The sequence below is a fragment of the Nerophis ophidion genome, linkage group LG28 (assembly GCF_033978795.1).
Source record: "Nerophis ophidion isolate RoL-2023_Sa linkage group LG28, RoL_Noph_v1.0, whole genome shotgun sequence".
Taxonomy (NCBI): Eukaryota; Metazoa; Chordata; class Actinopteri; order Syngnathiformes; family Syngnathidae; genus Nerophis; species Nerophis ophidion.
The window spans coordinates 13,609,319-13,630,458 of NC_084638.1; the positions used below are offsets into that span (position 1 = coordinate 13,609,319).

The 21,140-nt window shown below is 38.9% G+C and overlaps 1 protein-coding gene across 5 annotated transcripts in view; it reads right to left on the reverse strand.

The window, feature by feature from the left end:
• The window catches only part of LOC133545573 (zinc finger protein OZF-like), a 538,609-nt gene that overhangs the window by 510,371 nt on the left and 7,098 nt on the right, over window positions 1-21,140 (reverse strand). For 4 of the 5 annotated variants that reach the window (XM_061891284.1, XM_061891289.1, XM_061891283.1 and 1 more), the window contains one exon: window positions 16,128-16,346. In XM_061891284.1, the coding sequence (XP_061747268.1) occupies window positions 16,128-16,346 (219 nt within the window). Of the gene's footprint in view, window positions 1-7,517; window positions 11,157-16,127; window positions 16,347-21,140 lie in introns of those variants that run through there. The other variant, XM_061891286.1, reaches the window with a different exon arrangement.

Sequence of the window (21,140 nt, forward strand, 5' to 3'; positions counted from 1 at the left end):
AAAATTAATAGAAATTCAAAAGACTTTGAAATAAGATTTAAATTTGATTCTACAGATTTTCTAGATTTTTTCAGAATATTCTTTTTTATTTTAATCATAATAAGTTTAAAGAAATATTTCACAAATATTCTTCGTTGAAAAAACAGAAACTATAATAAAGAATTAAATTAAAATGTATTTATTATTCTTTACAATAAAAAAATGAATATACTTGAACATTGATTTAAATTGTCAGGAAAGAAAAGGAAGATATTTAAAAGGTAAAAAGGTATGTGTTTAAAAATCCTAAAATCATTTTTAAGGTTGTATTTTTTCTCTAAAATTGTCTTTCTGAAAGTTATAAGAAGCAAAGTAAAAAAATAAATGAATTTATTTAAACAAGTGAAGACCAAGTCTTTAAAATATTTTCTTGGATTTTCAAATTCTATGAGTTTTGTCTCTCTTAGAAATAAAAATGTCGAGCAAAGCGAGACCAGCTTGCTAGTAAATAAATAAAGTTTAAAGAAATAGAGGCAGCTCACTGGTAAGTGCTGCTATTTAAGCTATTTTTAGAACAGGCCAGCGGGTGACTCATCTTGGTCTAGAGTCCCATTAGGCTTCTGTTTATTTACCTGAATCCGTGCAGAAAGGTTTAGCAACAAGTATGAAAGCGATCATTAAAAAAAGATATTTAAAATGGGATGGGGTGGATTTTTACACTCTTAATAAAAATATCGTTTTTAAATATTTAAAGCATTTATCATCAGCAAGACGTTACTGCTCGCTGCGACCTCACTTCATGTGACACTCACAAGGATTTAGAGAAGAAAGCATTAGATGCACCAATGTCTTTACATCTGAGGGCTCCACTAATTAAACTTTTCATCCCTGAAAGACAAAGTTGGATTTATTTGTGCTGCTGAGATCGTGACGCTAATGAGGAAAAGGATAAGTTTGTTTGCAGTTGATTTCCTGCATCAAATATTAGTCTCATCTACAATTCATCGTTGGGACTTCAACTTTAAAAAAAAATGATACCAAAGATATATTTTAATGACATTTAATCACATCAAGGATTGTTCATTACATTTGTTCACCTTCATAAATCATGTGCTGTGTGTTGATAATTGAAAATATGAAATGAAGAGAAACATTTTAATTGTTTCATCTTTTATTTAGGCATAAGGCATTTCAAGAAATACAATATTAATAACTATATATGTATATGTCAATAAGAATGTAAGATGAGGGTGCTAACGCACAATCTTATGTATGTACTCTTCTCTTATTATAAACAGGAGGCTGCAACAACAATGCCAACACACAGCAATTCCACTCAATCTACGCCAAGCTGGCTGTACACTGTGGCATTGAACCCAGCAAAACTGGAAATGCCACAACTAAGATCCTCCCTATGACGAAGGACTCGGAGGACAGCATTCCAGATGTGAGGTGGTGCCAAGATCAGCAACACTTAAAATACACTACTTCTTAAACATTACCAGACCCATTCAGTATATTTGCACAAAGTATCAGTATCAGACCCGTATTGCCGATACCAGCCTGGATTTTACTGGGTATCGGATCTGAATAAAAATCAGTTGTATTGCACATCACCAGTCTTTGAGTGTGCGTATAAAATGATTGGTGTTTACGGCGGTCACTCACCCTGTCTGGTCAACACGTACGTGCAGAGACAGGGGAAGACGTACAAAAGCAGTCCAAGAGAGGCAACAAACAATTTGCAATCATGTTATTGTTAAGATAGGATTTACATTTAATTGAACTATCCAAATGACTATTATTAGCTACCAACAGCCATATCTAATGCATGTGTTACGCACGTATGTAGTTACATCGTTATGTCCTAGAAGCTGAAAGAAGGAGGGATATGCTGTGTGAAATAAATTGGAAAGTTAGCGCCCTCTAGACATCTGTGTAAATGTTGCAAACAGCCCCTTTAAGGCCTTTGGAAATGTTCCAGTCTGAAGTGAGACGTTAACTAGATGAAGGAATTGTGCTGACAAACTGCTCAGCACAGACTTTAGAAATCTAGTGGGTAACTCATCAAGGTGTGTATGTTAATGTTAGATATGTGCCGTCTCCAAGCAGAAGAACATCTTTCACCTTGGCTCTTGTTCGCTTTGTGCTGACTTCACCGATTTTATAGTTTTCTTTCTGTTTATGATAGTCACATTTGGCAGTTCTGCCTTGCATAGGTTAGATTCCAAGCCATGGTTGGTTCAGGAAGTAAAAACTAAAGCTGAAACAACTCATGTGAATGAATCGCTGTGGCCAAACTACTAAAAGTGGGAGGAGAGGAAAAGCGTGAGGCTGAATCTTCTGGTGGCAAAGCATCCAAGAAAAGGAAAGTGAAATGTGAAATCAGACACGGTAAAGCCAAACATTGACTGGACGCTTGTTTCAAGCCACTTAAAGGCCTACTGAAAGCCACTACTAGCCACCACGCAGTCTGATAGTTTATATATCAATGATGAAATATTAACATTGCAACGCATTCCAATAGGGCCTTTTTAGTTTACTAAATTGCAATTTTACATTTCCCGTGAAGTATCCTGTTGAAAACGTTGCGGTATGATGGCGCGTATGATGAGGCGTGCGCGTGACGTCACGGATTGTAGCGGACATGTTGTTCCAGCCCCGATCCCAGCTATAAGTCGTCTGCTTTAATCGCATAATTACACAGTATTCTGGACATCTGTGTTGCTGAATCTTTTGCAATTTGTTTAATTAATAATGGAGACGTCAAAGAAGAAAGATGTAGGTGGGAAGCGGTGTATTGTGGCTCCCTTTAACAAGACAAACACAGCCGGTGTTTCCTTGTTTACATTCCCGAAAGATGACATTGAAGCTTTACTATGGAACAGAGCGGTCAAGCGAACACTGTTCCCTAACACATGTCAAACGGCAGGTTTTGGTGAGAAAATTGTGGTAATAAGTTGGCTCTTACCGTAGACATGTGCGGAGAGCATGCGTCGTTCCTCCTGCACCTGTCAAAGAAGCAGCTGCGGACTCTCTTGCCTCCTCCGACCGGCCGCCCCCGAACGTGGGATGCTTCCACCGTGGAGGAGGGGGAAAAAAAGCTCAGCCTGGCCCCAATGGCTGCCTTCGCTTTGCCTCGTCGGGAAACGTGGCTTCCCTCAGAGACACTGGCGGTCACCACACCCGTGGCCACACCCCTCCGACTTTCAGGTACCATATAATCTCATTAAAACACTAGTGACGCTCTCAACTGCTCAGTGGAATTTCAGGGAGCTGAAAGTTTTTTGATAATTTACACCCAATTTTTCTATTAGTAACACAATAAGAAGATAAGGGATTTTCCAGAATTATCCTAGTAAATGTGTCTAATAACATCTGAACCGCTCCCACTGCCGTCGCCTTTTTTTCTTTTTTTTCCCTAGTCCTTCACTCTAACTTTCCTCATCCACAAATCTTTCATCCTCGCTCAAATTAATGAGGAAATTGTCGCTTTCTCGGTCCGAATCACTCTAGCTGCTGGTGGCCATGATTGTAAACAATGTGAGGATGTGAGGAGCTCCAAAACCCGTGACGTCACGCGCACATTGTCTGCTAATTCCGGTACAGGCAAGGCTTTTTTATTAGCGACCAAATGTTGCGAACTTTATCGTCAATGTTCTCTACTAAATACTTTCAGCAAAAATATGGCAATATCGCGAAATGATCAAGTATGACACATAGAATGGAGCTGCTATCCCCGTTTGAATAAGAAAATCTCATTTCAGTAAGCCTTTAAGAGCAGTGACCATCATGAAAGATAAAGATGGTACATTTCAACATGATAAGATCTGCTGCTATGAATATTACTGAGTTACCTGTTACATCTCAGGACAACAGGTGTGTACTTGTGGTTTAAAGACTACTTTACACGCTATGTCAACCTTTTCCAGCGTGTCTTTACAGAAGCAAAATGTATGTTTGAGGACTATATCAGACAACATGGGTTGCCAGAGTGTAGTCACACAGACCAGGTAGACAATTTGAGTCAGACCTTGTAAAACACTTTGTAAAACCTTGCTGGAATAGTTACCTCTACTGCCCCCCAGTGGCCGTTAGAAAGGATGCACACATTTTGTGCTGAAGTCCTTAAAGCTGTCTTTCACTTTTTGTCTTGTCCTTTGTGTCCCAGATGAAGTCGTGAGTGGCTCGGGGGAGGATAGGCGGGACATTAGCTCAGCAACATTCTTCTTTTCTTTTTTACAAGAACGTTGCTGAGTAAGTGCAAGTGTTTGTGGGCGTTATAGGCCATAAGGTGAACCAGGAAAAAGTGGCTAGAAAGTAATTTTTATTCCCACGTCTGGGCACTACCCTTTATTTTTTGCATTTTTGCATAGACAATTCCAGTGTGGACATTAGGTTAAACGTTCTCCGCAAAATACACTGCCTTTTTTTTTAGAGCCATAAATGTATAAAAATAGGAATTACAAAAAACAAACATATTATGCAGCTGTTTTTTGTTGTAAATGTATTTACATTCATTCTGGAATCAGAAAATCTCTCACAAATTGACATTAATAGATATACCTAACATTTCAGACAAGTATTTTAGCATTGAGATACTTTAATTTGAATTTAAACCAAGAAACATACAAAAAACAAACAAACAAACAAAAACCACTTCAAAGTAAGTGAATAGCAACCTGTACAATTGAACATAAACATGGTACATTTTGCTAAACAACAATGTTTTATACATAAAAAAAAATGTCAGCAGATACTGTGTTATAAGAGGAAGTAAAAAGTAAAATAAAATGAACACTTTGGCCCAAAATGGCTGACATCAATCAAAATATTGAATAATGCAGAAAAATGGAAATGCAACAAAAACGGCATTACAGTTTAGAATCTGTACACAATATGGTATAAAACTAGATTTACATCAACAAAACAATGTGTTGATGTCAAGGCAGGTCTTCGGTATTTAAAAAAAAAATATATATATATATATATATTTTTTTTTTTCATTTTGTCCTGACTTTGCACATTATTAAAGTCATATCTCGAGAATTCTTTGATAGACTTTCCTCAAATTTGGCACAAACTCAAACTACAATTATAATATTTTTTTTCAAGGTCAAATGCACTGTAACCTCACATTCCATTTTTAGAGTATTTAACTTAAGTAACTTAAAAAAAATACTGTATGTATATATAAAATAGGGGCTTCACGGTGGCAGAGGGGTTAGTGCGTCTGCCTCACAATACGAAGGTGCTGCAGTCCTGGGTTCAAATCCAGGCTCGGGATCTTTCTGTGTGGAGTTTGCATGTTCTCCCCGTGAATGCGTGGGTTCCCTCCGGGTACTCCGGCTTCCTCCCACTTCCAAAGACATGCACCTGGGGATAGGTTGATTGGCAACACTAAATTGGCCCTAGTGTGTGAATGTGAGTGTGAATGTTGTCTGTCTATCTGTGTTGGCCCTGTGATGAGGTGGCGACATGTACAGGGTGTACCCTGCCTTCCACCTGATTGTAGCTGAGATAGGCGCCAGCACCCCCCGCGACCCCAAAAGGGAATAAGCGGTAGAAAATTGGATGGATGGATATATAAAATAAATCTTTGGACATTACTGCCATCTGGTGTCCGTTTGCCGTCACTTCCCTTAGTAAACCGCAACATAAAGCTCAAATTGAAAATATTAAAGTTAGCCCTACCGTGCCAATCCCGTGGATGTACGAAAACCCAAAGGTAAACATGCAATTGCTGAAGAATATAAATTTAAATAGATACCAGGTAGATATGTCCTCCTTCTCTCCTTTTATACATCATCAGGAGAAATGTTAATAGTTTCCTGGTGTGTGAGCCACGCACCTAAATTAGATTGCGGCGACGTCGCTCCCGGTACGCCCCGCCTTTCCGCTCCGCCGCATCCTCCGCCTCCTTGCCGCCATCTTGGGCAGGGCTGCAGCGTGCCCTGCCCCGCCGTCGGCCCGTTGGCTCCGCCTCTCCACAGTCTGTTATGAGTTTTTTGGGCATAGTTAATTGTAGAAAAACATATAAAATGAGTTGATATGAGTGGGAAAAATGAGGAATATTGCTGCACATATTAAGGACCCTTTTTCTTAATATATATTTTGGTTGTTTGCTGATGTATATATTTTATATACTGTTTTTTATTTAATTAATTAGAGGCTATTTTATGCTTTATTTACCTTTCATTATGATTATTATTTCCACATGTAAGCATAAATAACTGAGTTGAGTGCTCTGATGCTCGGATGTGGAGAGAGATCTTGTTTACTGTGGACTGTGTGTGAGACGCCCTGTTTTTGTTTCCATTCAAAAAAAGAAAAGGTGAATAAATCCTCCACATCAACTCCTGTGTGTGCATCACTATAAAAGACACAACACAGAACATATATAATGTATAATGTAAAGTGTCTATCTGCAATCTTTATCATTCAAATGAATGAATTAGAAATTAATTATTTTAATCACTGTTTACGTCGGTTCAGACAACTAATGTATTTTGTGCCTGTTCATAATTTCTTATGCTACTGTATGGAACTTGCATGGTCCCATCTTCTATTTTGTGTGTTTTGCAGCATCATCTATTGCCTGGATTTTTGCCTACAATTGCTCCTGCTGCGTTCGCTTAATCAAGTAAGATACTTTCTGGTTTGTTAAAATGTAATGTTGCTGACACATTTTTCTAGCAGCTCTTGGCCTATTCATGGGGCCGAATCAAGAAGTGCACCCACAATTTAATGTTGCCCTATATCTTGTCTAGTTTGTAGCAATGAAACAGACAACATCACCATTTAACATTGTAATTATTTAAATACAACATTAGAAACAATAATCAATGATAAACTTTATCATATTTTCTTGTCTTTTAGCGCAAACATGAATAGAAAGACTGTGCCTGTCTTTTTTACCAACCTTAAGACGAAGGACACGTGTAGACGTTCAAAAAAGGCTGGCCAAGATATGACGTTTCTGTTGTCCGAACTTGTGGTATGCAAATTTATCAATTTCTTGTTTAAAAATAACGTCAAAGTTGCTTCTCTTTCTGCTTGGAATAACCTATTCTGTCTATGTTCTAACCAGGTCTCTTGTAAAGTTCAAGTTAAAGTAGCAATGATTGTCACACACATACTAGATGTGACGAAATTAGTCTCTGCATTTGACCCATCACCCTTGATCACACCCTGGGAGGTGAGGGGAGCAGTGGGCAGCAGCGGTGCCACGCCCCAGGAATCATTTTATGGTGATTTAACCCCCAATTACAACCCTTAATGCTGAGTGCCAAGCAGGGAGGTAACAGGTCCCATTTTTATAGTCTTTGGTATGACTCGGCCGGGATTTGAACTCACGACCTACCGATCTCAGGGCGGACCCTAGGCCACTGAGTAGGTTGTAAGAGAGAGACCTGATACATCATCATCAATAATAATAATACTATTCTGTTCAGTTCTACAGCTAATTTTCATTTTTATTACATTGTGATGCCAGATTTGTTCCTCCGTGAATGCGTCAGCACGAACACAGCAAAAGGTAAGAAATAATGATTTATTTAACAAAAGGAGATATATAACAAAAACACTGGAGCTAAGAAAAGGCAAACAAAAGACGCTAGCATGAGAGCTAGGAGATACAAATAGACTAAAACTTGGCACAAAGGCACAAAATGTAAAACAAACCCAATTAGCATGAGAGCTAAGTATAACTAGTGGCTTAGCGTATAAGCTAGCGAGAAAACACATAAAGCAGTCGTACAGTTGCATGAAAGCAAACTAGAGTCTCAGCCTGAACAAACAAAAGAGGAAGGCTTATATAGGGAAGGTGATTATCCGTAGCAGGTGTGCGGGACCGTGAGTAGCAGGTGAAATCAATGAACAACCATGGTGACAAACCAAACAGGAAATAAAGAGGTCAGACTACAAAGTGTGATACAGAAAAGAAATAATAAACAAGAAAATGTAATGATCCGAGTAGCAGACCGCAACAATTTTAACATATTCAATTTTAGACAACTACAAAGACGCATTAAAAACAATGCAACAATATCGAAACGGCTGCAACACCTCAGACCTGCAATCTGAGGCAGAGAATGAGGTTGATCTGCCAGAAAAAAGGAACAGGTAGCCATAAGTGTGTTCTGTCTTGTCTTTGTACTTTATGTATATTTGGCAATTTTGGTATTGCGGTAATCCTAATGATATGGTTACCCAACAGCCATCGTCTCGGGGACTCGGATGATAGAGAAGAAGACCCGGGAAATGGTGACCTCGCATCTCTGGGGTTGGCAAACCAATTGCACTGGCAGAGTAAGACATAAACTCTTAAAGGCCTACTGAAATGATTTTCTTATTCAAACGGGGATAGCAGGTCCATTCTATGTGTCATTTTGCCATATTGCCATATTTTTGCTGAAAGGATTTAGTAGAGAACATCGATGATAAAATGTGCAACTTTTGGTCGCTAATAAAAAAGCCTTGCCTGTATCGGAAGTAGCGGACGATGTGCGCGTGACATGACTAGTTGTAGGGCTCCTCACATCTGAACATTGTTTACAATCATGGCCACCAGCAGCGAGAGCGATTCGGACCGAGAAAGCGACGATTTCCCCATTAATTTGAGCGAGGATGAAAGATTCATGGATGAGGAACATTAGAGTGAAGGACTAGAAAAAAAAAAAAAAGACAGGCTAGTGGGAGCGTTCCAGATGTTATTAGACACATTTACTAGGATAATTCTGGAAAATCCCTTATCTGCTTATTGTGTTACTTGTGTTGTAGTGAGATTATTTGGTCGTACCTGAAAGTCGGAGGGGTGTGGCCACGGGTGTGGTGACCGCCAGTGTCTCTGAGGGAAGTGAAGTGAATTACATTTATATAGCGCTTTTTCTCTAGTGACTCAAAGCGCTTTACATAGTGAAACCCAATATCTAAGTTACATTTAAACCAGTGTGGGTGGCACTGGGAGCAGGTGGGTAAAGTGTCTTGCCCAAGGACACAACGGCAGTGACTAGGATGGCGGAAGCAGGGATCGAACCTGCAACCCTCAAGTTGTTGGCACGGCCGCTCTACCAACCGAGCTATACCGCCCAGCTGCCTTTTTGACAGGTGCACGAGGAAGGACCAAGCTCCGCTCATGTCTACGGTAAGAGCCTACTTATTACCACAAATTTCTCACCGAAACCTACCGGCTAACATGTGGTCGGGAACCATGTTCGCTTGACCGCTCTGTTCCATAGTAAAGCTTCACCTTCGGGAATGTAAACAAGAAAGCACCGGCTGTGTTTGTGTTGCTACAGGCAGCTGCAATACACCGCTTCCCACCTACGTCTTTCTTCTTTGACGTCTCCATTATTAATTGAACAAATTGCAAAAAATTTAGCAACACAGATGTCCAGAATACTGTGTAATTATGCAATGAAAGCAGACTACTTATAGCTCAGATCGTGCTGGAAAAAAATGTACGCTACAATCCGAGACGTCACGCGCACGCGTTATCATACTGACGTTTTCAACAGGATACTTTGCGCAAAATTAAAATTGCAATTTTGTAAACTAAAAAGACCATATTGGCATGTGTTGCAATGTTAATATTTCATCATTGATATATAAACTATCAGACTGTGTGGTCGGTAGTAGTGGCTTTCAGTAGGCCTTTAACATCCATGATGTAACAGTGCTGTTAATCTACCAGAGTCCACAATTTTATTCATTTATACTTTTAATTGGAAAATAACATCAATAAATTGCAATTTAAAAAATGTGTGAAAAAAACCCAAATAAGAAAATAGAATACAATAATAACTACATAAATAATATTAAATGTATGCACACAACTTAAAAAGTAACTCCAGGACAACATATAACAGTAGAATATGAGAAGCACTACATACAACATCAAATATACATTCATATTAAACATGCTGTGTTTTTAGAGAACATTTAGCACAATCACTGTTTAAGTGTTTTTAAATCCCTGCAGCTTCCATGACTGTTACACACTTGTGTTTACTGACCTGATACTTAATCCTGAATGTTTTATCACACACATGTTCTCATGTGTGTGGTCATGTTACGCTTTCTGGAGAAACTCTTCTTACAAACAGGGCAAGTAAAAGGTTTCTCCCCAGTATGTGTTCTCATGTGCGTGGACATGTCAAGTTTTCTGGAGAAACTCTTCTTACAAACAGGGCAAGTACAAGGTTTCTCTCCAGTATGTGTTCTCATGTGTGTGGTCATGTGATACTTTAAAGAGAAACTCTTTCTACAAACAGAGCAAGGAAAAGGTTTCTCTCCAGTGTGTGTTCTCATGTGTCTGGTCATGTGTTGTTTTCTGGAGAAACTTTTATTGCAAACAGTGCAAGTACAAGGTTTTTCTCCAGTATGTGTTCTCATGTGTGCAGTCATGTGATACTTTAAAGAGAAACTCTTTCTACAAACAGAGCAAGTAAAAGGTTTCTCTCCAGTATGTATTCTCATGTGTCTGGTCATGCCAACCTTTGTGGAGAAACTATTCTTACAAACAGAGCAAGTAAAAGGTTTTTCTCCAGTATGTATTCTCATGTGTAACATAATTTCATACTTAGTGTTGAATTGTTTAGTACAAGCTGAGCAAGCAAAAGGTTTCTCTCCAGTGTGTGTTCTCATGTGTTTGATCATGTCAAGCTTTCTGGAGAAACTCTTCTTACAAACCGAGCAAGTAAAAGGTTTCTCTCCAGTATGTATTCTCATGTGTTCTCTAAAATTACTCTTCCGTCTAAATGATTTCCCACATTCAGAGCAGTCAAAGTGTTTGTTGTTAATGTGATGTCTCGTATCACCTTTAGAGTCATTTTTACCCTTCAAAGATTTTTGGATGTGGTCACTGTGATCAGAAGAGTCTGACATCATGTGGTCCATGTCTGACAGTGGAGCAAAGATGCTGTCTGGTTCTGACTTTATATCTTCACAATGCTCTCCATCAGCTTCTGGGATGTGTTGACTTACAAGCTCCGCCCCTCTGTTCTCCTCACTTTGACTGTGATGAAGCTGTAAGGACTGAGCTTCATCTTCATCATGAAGCTGCTCCTCTTTAATGTAGGACGGGGCCTGTAGCTCATTCTGTCCCACACTAGAGCTCCACTCCTGCTGCTTGAAGGAAATCTCTTCATGACTCTCTGCTGACACCTGCTGGACGTCTGCAGAACATAAAACACAAATGAGATGTGAATGTATTGAAGTTTACAGAATACAAATTATTCACATGTGAGCTAGGCCAAATAGACAGTGATGTGCAAGCTACCTGGAAGATGTAGTAAGCTAAGCTACAAGTTATTCTCAATTAAATGTAGCTAAGCTATCCTCGGAGAATTGTAGCAAGCTACACAACAAGCTACACTGCAAAAGTAGCTTGCCACATCAAAGCTACATTTAACAGCATTTTCTATCTATTGGTCCACATGATTATGCAACAAATGGACCCAGTGAGAGAACTACATGTCTTCAACTCATCACTGAGTTTGTTCCACCACTTAACTCCTAAAACTGAAACACATTTGCATTTTAAATTCCTTCTTACTTTACCCATTTCAGAAATCAGTGTTCTAGTTTTCTCCTCTTAATTAAAAAAGACCTAAGAATGCAAGCTGGAAGGCTGTTGTTCTTTACTCGAAATATAATTTCCAAGGTTTTTAAAAACACAATATCTGAAAATTCTATCACATTAGAACTTATAAATAATGGATTGGTATGTCCATAGTAGCAGGCTTTGTGTATTATTCTGATGACCCTTTTTGGAAGTTGAATTATTTGGTCTATATTTGTTTTTTAAACATTTCCCCAAACTTCAACACAATTATGTTAGATAAGGAAAAATGAAAGAATAATACAAAAATATACAGACATGTTTTACTCAGCATGTGTCTTACTTTATAAAGAATAGCAATAGATTTGTATATTTCTCCCTTTATATATTAAATATGCGGTTTCCAACATAGTTTATGATCAGTTAATATTCCCAAGAATTTAGTTTCATATACTCGATCAATTTCCCCTTGATTTAATTTTAATTTTGCTTCACAATTTTTCCTTGCACCACTAAACACCATAAATTTAGTTTTCATATCATTTAATGATAACTTATTAATATCAAACCATTTTTTAGCTGAATTAACTCAACCTCTTTTATCCTCAACACTTCCTTCAAGTCAATCAATCAATGTTTATTTATATAGCCCCAAATCACAAATGTCTCAAAGGACTGCACAAATCATTACGACTACAACATCCTCGTCTTCTCCTGAACAATATACATGTGTATCATCTGCAAACATAATACATTTCAATGGATTAGATACTGAACAAATATCATTTAAATAAAGTATAAATAACTTAGGTCCCAATACCGAGCCTTGTGGAACCCCACAAGTTACTCTTCTTGGCTGTGATTTAGTCTTATTAATTTCCACATATTGAGATCTGTTACTTAAATAACTACTTAACCACTGTTGTGAAACACCTTTTATGCCATAGTTTTCCCATTTTTGCAGAAGTTAGGAATGATGGATTGTGTCAAAAGCTTTACATAAGTCCATAAAAACTCCAACGGTGTGTTGCTTTTTTTCTATTGCTGTAGTTATGTTTTCTACAAAGTCCATCCCCGCTTGGGACGTCGATGGATTACTCCTGAAGCCATACTGATGCTCATTCAATAGCTCATGTTTGTCAATGAACTTATCAAGTCTATTTACAAATCATTTCTCAAGAATTGTTGCAAATTGAGGTAGTAGATAGGTCTATAATTTCAGACCATATGCTTATCACCATTTTTATAAATCGGAATGACTTAAGCAATTTTCATTTTGTCAGGAAAAGTTCCAGTTGAAAAAGATTTATTGCATATGTAAGTAGACGGCTTCAGGACACAATCCATCACTTCTTTAACAAGTGACATATCCACCTTGTTACCATCGACACATGTTTTGTTTTTATACTTTCTGACCACTTCTAACACATCACTTTCACAAACTCCGCCAAGACAAATAGAATTTTTAACGTCAGATACACGCTTTAACTTTTTGTCATCATTCATATCAAAATGTATATTTTTGGCCAAATTTGGGCCAACATTCACAAAAAACGTATTGAATTCCTCAGCTTTTTCTTCTATATTTTCAATAATTGAGTTGTCATCTTTTACCAGATATGCTGTAAAATTATTTTTGCTAGATTTTTCAATCATAGTATTAAGCACATTCCAACTTTCGATTATATTATTTTTATGTTTATGCAGCAATTGTTCATAATCATTATTTTGTTGCAGCCTCATGATACATGTCAACCTGTTTTTATACTTTTTATATTAGTCCTCATTATCTTTTGTTCGATGTTTAATAAATTCCTTGTAAAACCTATTTTTCTTTTTACAGGCTTTTACTAAACCTTTTGTTATCCATGGTTTCTTCCTCGTTTTAGTATTTTTGTCAGGGGTATTTGGTGAACCCCAAGATGCAGAGAAGGAGGCAGGCATAGAATATGAAAACATGATTTAATTAAAACTAAACAAGAACAAACAAAAAGCACGAATGTGGACGGAATAACAAACTAAGGGAGCTAGCACTGGAAGCTAGAAAACAAAAAGGAACTTTAGCATGGAAGCTAGAGGATAGCAAACAGAAGAACTGAAAATAACTAACGACTAACAAGAACAGCTTACCGCTACGGCGACCAGGACAAAATGTAGCACGAAGGTAGTAGCTGTAACAAAACGACACAACAGGTAGCACGACAAGAGTGATATGTGGCAACGACAATACAATACAATGATCCAGCAACTCACACAAGACAAAGCAGGTACAAATAGGAGCAGGCTGATTGGCAAAAGGTGTGGCCAGGTGCCAATCAGCCGCAGCTGAGGAGGAAGACAGCACTCAGGGAAGAAGTGAACATGACAAAATAAGAGCACTAGACAGGAACTAAAGACAGGGGATACTAAACACAGAGGAAACAGACAAATGCAGAGGAAAAAACTAAAACACAGACAAACTGTCAGGGGAAAGCCTGACAATTTTGCTTGTATTCTCTCAATGGACAGTGACGGTCATAAAGTGTCAGAAATATATCCAGGAATGTATTGTATGCATCATTAGTATCCTCCACAAAAATATTTGGCCAATCCTGATTTGAAAGATCAGCCTTGAATGCCTTCACTGCTTCTGGTGATTTTATTCTAACAAAGTTATTTATTTGTCTTTTTGTTAGTAAGTTTGGCTCCTTATTCATTTGGATCACTGTATAGACAGGCAAGTGATCACTTGCATCACTTATTCTAACACCACCATCCGGTGTTTTTGTATGATTATGATTGCCAACAAAAATGGACTCAAACAATGATCTTGAAAGATTTAAATATCAGTATCCACATTGGTATGACCGATACTGACCCTGGCTGTAATTACTTGGTACTGGATCGATTGAATTAACATGCTCAGGTGCTGAGAGAGATGCACAGAGTGAGACCTCTTAGTCCAGTTTAAAATCCAGACCAAGAATAAAACACAAAGACATAGCAATGTATTGATGACGATAAGAACTAAGTTGCTAGGTTTATTTTCATTTATATCGGTCCCGGCCTACGATTGCATGAATATATTAATGCCTCTGTGTCACACCTATAGATCATGTTTTGATTTGGTCATGTTATGTTTTGTTTTTTGGACACTCAATTCTGTTTTGCACTTCCTGTTTTCTTTTCGTCTCCATTCCAACTCTTTGATTTTTCACCTTGCCCTCAAGTCACGCCCTTGTCCTCAGCCCTCACATCTGTTTCTAATTATCATAGTCATTATTTAAGCCATTCTTTTTCTGTCTTCGTCCTGGCAACTTCACCTACCTTCAGATCCCGCATATCCCTCATCTATCTTCCTGCCATGCTATTCGGTTTACTATGCTGTCCACACCACGTAAGTTTTTGTTGTTTATGCTACAGTGCAAGTTTTGTTTTTTCAAGCCACAGTGCACGTGTTTTTGTTTCACGTTTATAGTTTACAGCCTTTGTTCGAGTCCTTTATTTTTGTAGTTTAGTTTGTTCTCCGCCATATGTGTGCGCCCTTTGTTTACCTTTTTTTTCAATTATAGTGTTAAATAAATAAACATGTACTCACGTTCACGCCTGGCTCGTTCCAAATTCCCTCTGTGTCGAAGAAACAACCCAAAACTCTGGACATCGTATTTAATGCTTTTTAATACCATTTAAGGCCATAATTTAGGCAATGTCCATTGAATGACTTTTAATGATCCACAGAAATCCTGCTAAAGCTCTTAAATTTAAAGTATCAAACAACAAAACAAGTGCTTATTACATTTTAACAAAAGAGAAGAATAAGGGATTGTTACATTTTAACAGAAGTGTAGATAGAAACACGTTACATTATAAAGTTCTTAAATAAAAATTTTGTTAATGGAATTATTGAAACATTTCTAGGATGCATTTACGATTTTGATAGACTTTAATACATTCTAAGGCCAGCGTGGGTTGGTTGGTAGAGAGGCCGTGCCAGCAACTCGACGGTTCCAGGTTTGATCCTAGTCATTGCCGTTGTGTCCTTGGGCAAGGTACTTTACCCACCTGCTCCCAGTGCCACCTACACTGGTTTAAATGTAACTTAGATCATGGGTTTCACTATGTAAAGCACTCTGAGTCACTAGAGAAAAGCGCTAAATAAATATACTTCACTTCACTTAGAAGGAATTCACTTTGTGAAAATAGTTTGTCTGCGTTAGCACTTATAATAACAATATCACTAATACTTGCTCTGTATTCAAGCCACAAAATGCAAATGGAGTATTGTTGGCGCTTTTTAGATGGTTATAGAGGACCTCCCACTGGTGCCATTGCAAGTGGACTTGTATTTACTTTTATGAGTTAGAATGTGATTTAAAAAATATATATATCCATCCTCATGTCTTGTGAACGATAGAAAAAAGTTCCCCACATAGTGCAGTTTCCCTCTAAATTCCAATGATTGGATTTAAGACTTGAAGTCTATGAGCATGAAGTGATGAAGCCTACTTGGATGAGAGGACAAAGGTCTTGTAAGACAAAGTGAAGAGTCCAGTTGTGATGGATTGAATGCCCTGAGAATAAAATGATATGTGGATGGTGTGCTTACTTGGACTGTGATGAAGCTGTGAGGACTCAGGTGGTTTGTCTTCATGCTCTTCAGTCTTCACAGAGACAACAGTCAGTGGAAACTTGCTGAGATCAGCCTCCTCCTGCCCTAGAAGACACTCTTCCTCCTGAGTGATCCACACTTCCTCCTCTTCCTCTTTAATGTGGGGGGGCTGTGGATCCTCCTCTTCCTCTTTAATGTGGGGGGGCTGATGGACGTCTGTTGGGTAAATAAGTAAATAAGATAAAGAGAGAATAGAAATAGTATTGGACTGACACTGTTAACACAATGACATTATTTGTGTTCTTGTGTGTGTTGTGTTAAAAGTGTGTGGCAAAACAACCAATAAAATACCCAGGAAATACTTCCTCCTATCCCAGTCACTACAATTAATTCAAAAGAGAGAACAAAAACAAACTTGGAAAGGCAGCATTGATTGTGGGATTCTTAGCTTTACACTCACTGGTGTAAAGTATGTAAATATTTTATTGTGTATATGGTCTATTACACCTAAACTTTATCTCTAAACTTAATCATAATATTTTAATGACATAGTCATTACCATAACTTCAATATCATGAAAATAAAAATATTAAATTCCAAAATCACTTCCAAAAACATTCATGTTTTTGTCATCAAGCAGAATATTTTTTGTGGTCATTTTGTTGGCTAGGAGTGAAATTATAATTTTATTTAGATTTGATTACAGAATAAAACATATCTGCGATGAGGTGGCGACTTGTCCAGGGTGTACCCCGCCTTCCGCCCGATTATAGCTGAGATAGGCGCCAGCGCCCCCCGCGACCCCGAAAGGGAATAAGCGGTAGAAAATGGATGGATGGATGGAATAAAACATATTTGGTGAGTGTGAGTTTTGTGTAAACATGTTGATACAGGTTTACATCTTCTTGAGGACTGGAACACATATGTCCCGAAAGGATGCACCCATTTTTAAAACATTCACTAAGCTGTGCCACCAACATTGTCTCACTTAGCTCATTAAAGGGGAACATTATCACCAGACCTATGTAAGCATCAATATATACCTTAAAGGCCTACTGAAAGCCACTACTGCCCACCACGCAGTGTGATAGTTTATATATCAATGATGAAATATTAACATTGCAACACATGCCAATACGGCTTTTTTAGTTTACTAAATTACAATTTTAAATTTCCCAGGAGTTTTGTTTTGGAAACGTCGTGTAATGATGACGTGTACGCGTGACGTCACGGGGTTTTAGGAAGTGTGAGCGCTGCACACACACACAGCTAAAAGTAGTCTGCTTTAACGGCATAATTACACAGTATTTTGGACATCTGTGTTGCTGAATCTTTTGCAATTTGTTTAATATTGGAGAAGTCACAGTAGAAAGATGGAGTTGGGAAGCTTTAGCCTTTAGCCACACAAACACACGGTGATTCCTTGTTTAAATTCCCGGAGGTGAAAATTTACTATGGATCACAGCACGGTCAAGCGGACATGAATCCAGACCAAATGTCAACCAGCAGGTTTCGGTGATAAAATTGTGGTTAAAAATGTCAGTTCTTACCGGATAAAAGCTGAGCTTGTGCCGCCCATAGCTGCCGTCGACTCCCCTGAGACACTGGCGTCAACACCCGGCCGTGGACACACCCCTCCGACTATCAGGTAATATTAAACTCAGTAAAACACTAGCAACACAATAGAAAGATAAGGGATTTCCAGGAATAATCCTAGTAAATGTGAATAAAAACATCGGAATACGTCCCAATGCTATCGCGTTTTTTTTTTAACTCGTTTTTTTTTTCTAGTCCGTCGCTATCAATATCCTCAAACACAAATCTTTCATCCTCGCTCAAATTTAATGGGGAAATTGCCGTTTTCTCGGTCCGAATAACAGTTTTTGTTGGAGGCTCCCATTATAATCAATGTGAATATCTGAGGAGCCGTCAGCATGTGACGTCATCGTCTGCGACTTGCGGTAAAGGCGAGGCTTTTTCAGGAAGTACCAAAAGTGGCGAAATTTATCGCCGATTTTCTCTGATAAATCCTTTCAGCAAAAATATGGCAATATCGCGAAATAATCAAGTATGACACATAGAATGGACCTGCTATCCCCGTTTAAATAAGAAAATCTCATTTCAGTAGGCCTTTAATGTTGCAGAAAAAGGACCATATCAATCAATCAATCAATGTTTACTTATATAGCCCTAAATCACTAGTGTCTCAAAGGGCTGCACAAACCACCACGACATCCTCGGTAGGCCCACATAAGGGCAAGGAAAACTCACACCCAGTGGGACATTGGTGACAATAATGACCCAGTGGGACGTCGGTGACAATGATGACTATGAGAACCTTAGAGAGGAGGAAAGCAATGGATGTCGAGCGGATCTAACATGATACTGTGAAAGTTCAATCCACAATGGATACAACACAGTCGCGAGAGTCCAGTCCAAAGAGGATCCAAGACACAGCAGCGAGAGTCCCGTTCACAGCGGAGCCAGCAGGAAACCATCCCAAGCGTAGGCGGACCAGCAGCGCAGAGATGTCCCCACCCGATACACAGGCGAGCAGTACATGGCCACCGGATCGGACCGGACCCCCTCCACACGGGAGAGTGGGACATAGAAGAAAAAGAAAAGAAACGGCAGATCAACTGGTCTAAAAAGGGAGTCTATTTAAAGGCTAGAGTATACAAATGAGTTTTAAGGTGAGACTTAAATGCTTCTACTGAGGTGGCATCGCGAACTGTTACTGGGAGGGCATTCCAGAGTACTGGAGCCCGAATGGAAAATGCTCTATAGCCCGCAGACTTTTTTTGGGCTTTGGGAATCACTAATAAGCCGGAGTCCTTTGAACGCAGATTTCTTGCCGGGACATATGGTACAATACAATCGGCAAGATAAGATGGAGCTAGACCGTGTAGTATTTTATACGTAAGTAGTAAAACCTTAAAGTCACATCTTAAGTGCACAGGAAGCCAGTGCAGGTGAGCCAGTACAGGCGTAATGTGATCAAACTTTCTTGTTCTTGTCAAAAGTCTAGCAGCCGCATTTTGTACCAACTGTAATCTTTTAATGCTAGACATGGGGAGACCCGAAAATAATACGTTACAGTAGTCGAGGCGAGACGTAACAAACGCATGGATAATGATCTCAGCGTCTTTAGTGGACAGAATGGAGCGAATTTTAGCGATGTTACGGAGATGAAAGAAGGCCGTTTTAGTAACGCTTTTAATGTGTGCCTCAAAGGAGAGAGTTGGGTCGAAGATAATACCCAGATTCTTTACCGTGTCGCCTTGTTTAATTGTTTGGTTGTCAAATGTTAGAGTTGTATTATTAAATAGAGTTCGGTGTCTAGCAGGACCGATAATCAGCATTTCCGTTTTTTTGGCGTTGAGTTGCAAAAAGTTAGCGGACATCCATTGTTTAATTTCATTAAGACACGCCTCCAGCTGACTACAATCCGGCGTGTTGGTCAGCTTTAGGGGCATGTAGAGTTGGGTGTCATCAGCATAACAGTGAAAGCTAATACCGTATTTGCGTATGATGTCACCTAGCGGCAGCATGTAGATGCTGAAGAGTGCAGGGCCAAGGACCGAACCCTGGGGAACTCCACACGTTACCTTAACGTAGTCCGAGGTCACATTGTTATGGGAGACACACTGCATCCTATCAGTAAGATAAGAGTTAAACCAAGACAGGGCTAAGTCTGACATACCAATTCGTGTTTTGATACGTTCTAATAAAATATTATGATCGACGGTATCGAAAGCAGCGCTAAGATCGAGGAGCAGCAACATAGATGACGCATCAGAATCCATCGTTAGCAATAGATCATTAGTCATTTTTGCGAGGGCTGTCTCCGTGGAGTGATTTGCCCTGAAACCGGATTGAAAGGTTTCACATAGATTGTTAGACGCTAAGTGTTCATTTAACTGCTCCGCAACAATTTTTTCAAGGATTTTTGAAATAAAGGGAAGGTGAGACACCGGTCGGTAATTTACCATGAGGTCAGGATCGAGGTTAGGTCTTTTAAGAAGAGGATGAATAACCGCTTTTTTGAATGCTAGGGGAACAGTGCCCGAGGAGAGTGATAAGTTTATAATATTTAGCACTGATGGACCTAATAATACAAAGAGCTCCTTGATCAGTTTCCCAGGAAGAGGGTCAAGTAAACATGTTGTTTGTTTTATTCCATTTACACGTTGTAACAGTTCCTCTAATGTTATTTCCTCAAAACGAGAGAAACTATTTTGGAGGGCAGTATCCGCCGTATATACAATCGTGTCAGTGTTAATAGAACCCCGTTGTAGCTGGGACGGATTGTCTTTAATCTCCTTTCTAATGACTTCAATTTTCTTACTAAAGAATTGCATAAAGTCATCAGCTGAGTGGGTTGAGCTACTGGAAGGAGTCCCTTGTTGGGTTAGCGATGCTACCGTACTAAACAAAAATTTAGGATCGTTTTTATTACGGTGGATGAGATTTGAGTAATATTTAGCTTTAGCTAAGGTAAGCATGCGTTTATAAGTTATTAAACCATCACTCCATGCTTGATGGTGCACCTCAAGTTTAGTCGTGCGCCATTTGCGTTCCAGCTTTCTACATAATAATTTCTGAGCTCTAGTTTCTTCTGTAAACCACGGGGTGCGCTTTTTTGGAGCCTTTTTTAACTTTAGCGGTGCTATGTTATCAATGGTTTCGCGCAGGGCGTCGTTAAAGTTGTTAGTGAGGTTATCAATAGAGCCCACATACTTTGGGAATGGTGCCATTACCGAGGGCAGTAGGTCAGCAAGAGTTGTCGTTGTGGCCGTATTAATGTTGCGGCTGCTATAGCAGTTATTATTATTATTAGTTTGACGAACATGCGTCCGAACCTCGAATTTTATAAGGTAATGATCGGACAATACTTTAGTATACGGGAGTATCGTAACTTTGGAAACGGTGATGCCCCTGACAAGCACTAGGTCTATCGTATTACCGTTGCGATGCGTGGGTTCATTTATTATTTGTGTGAGACCACAG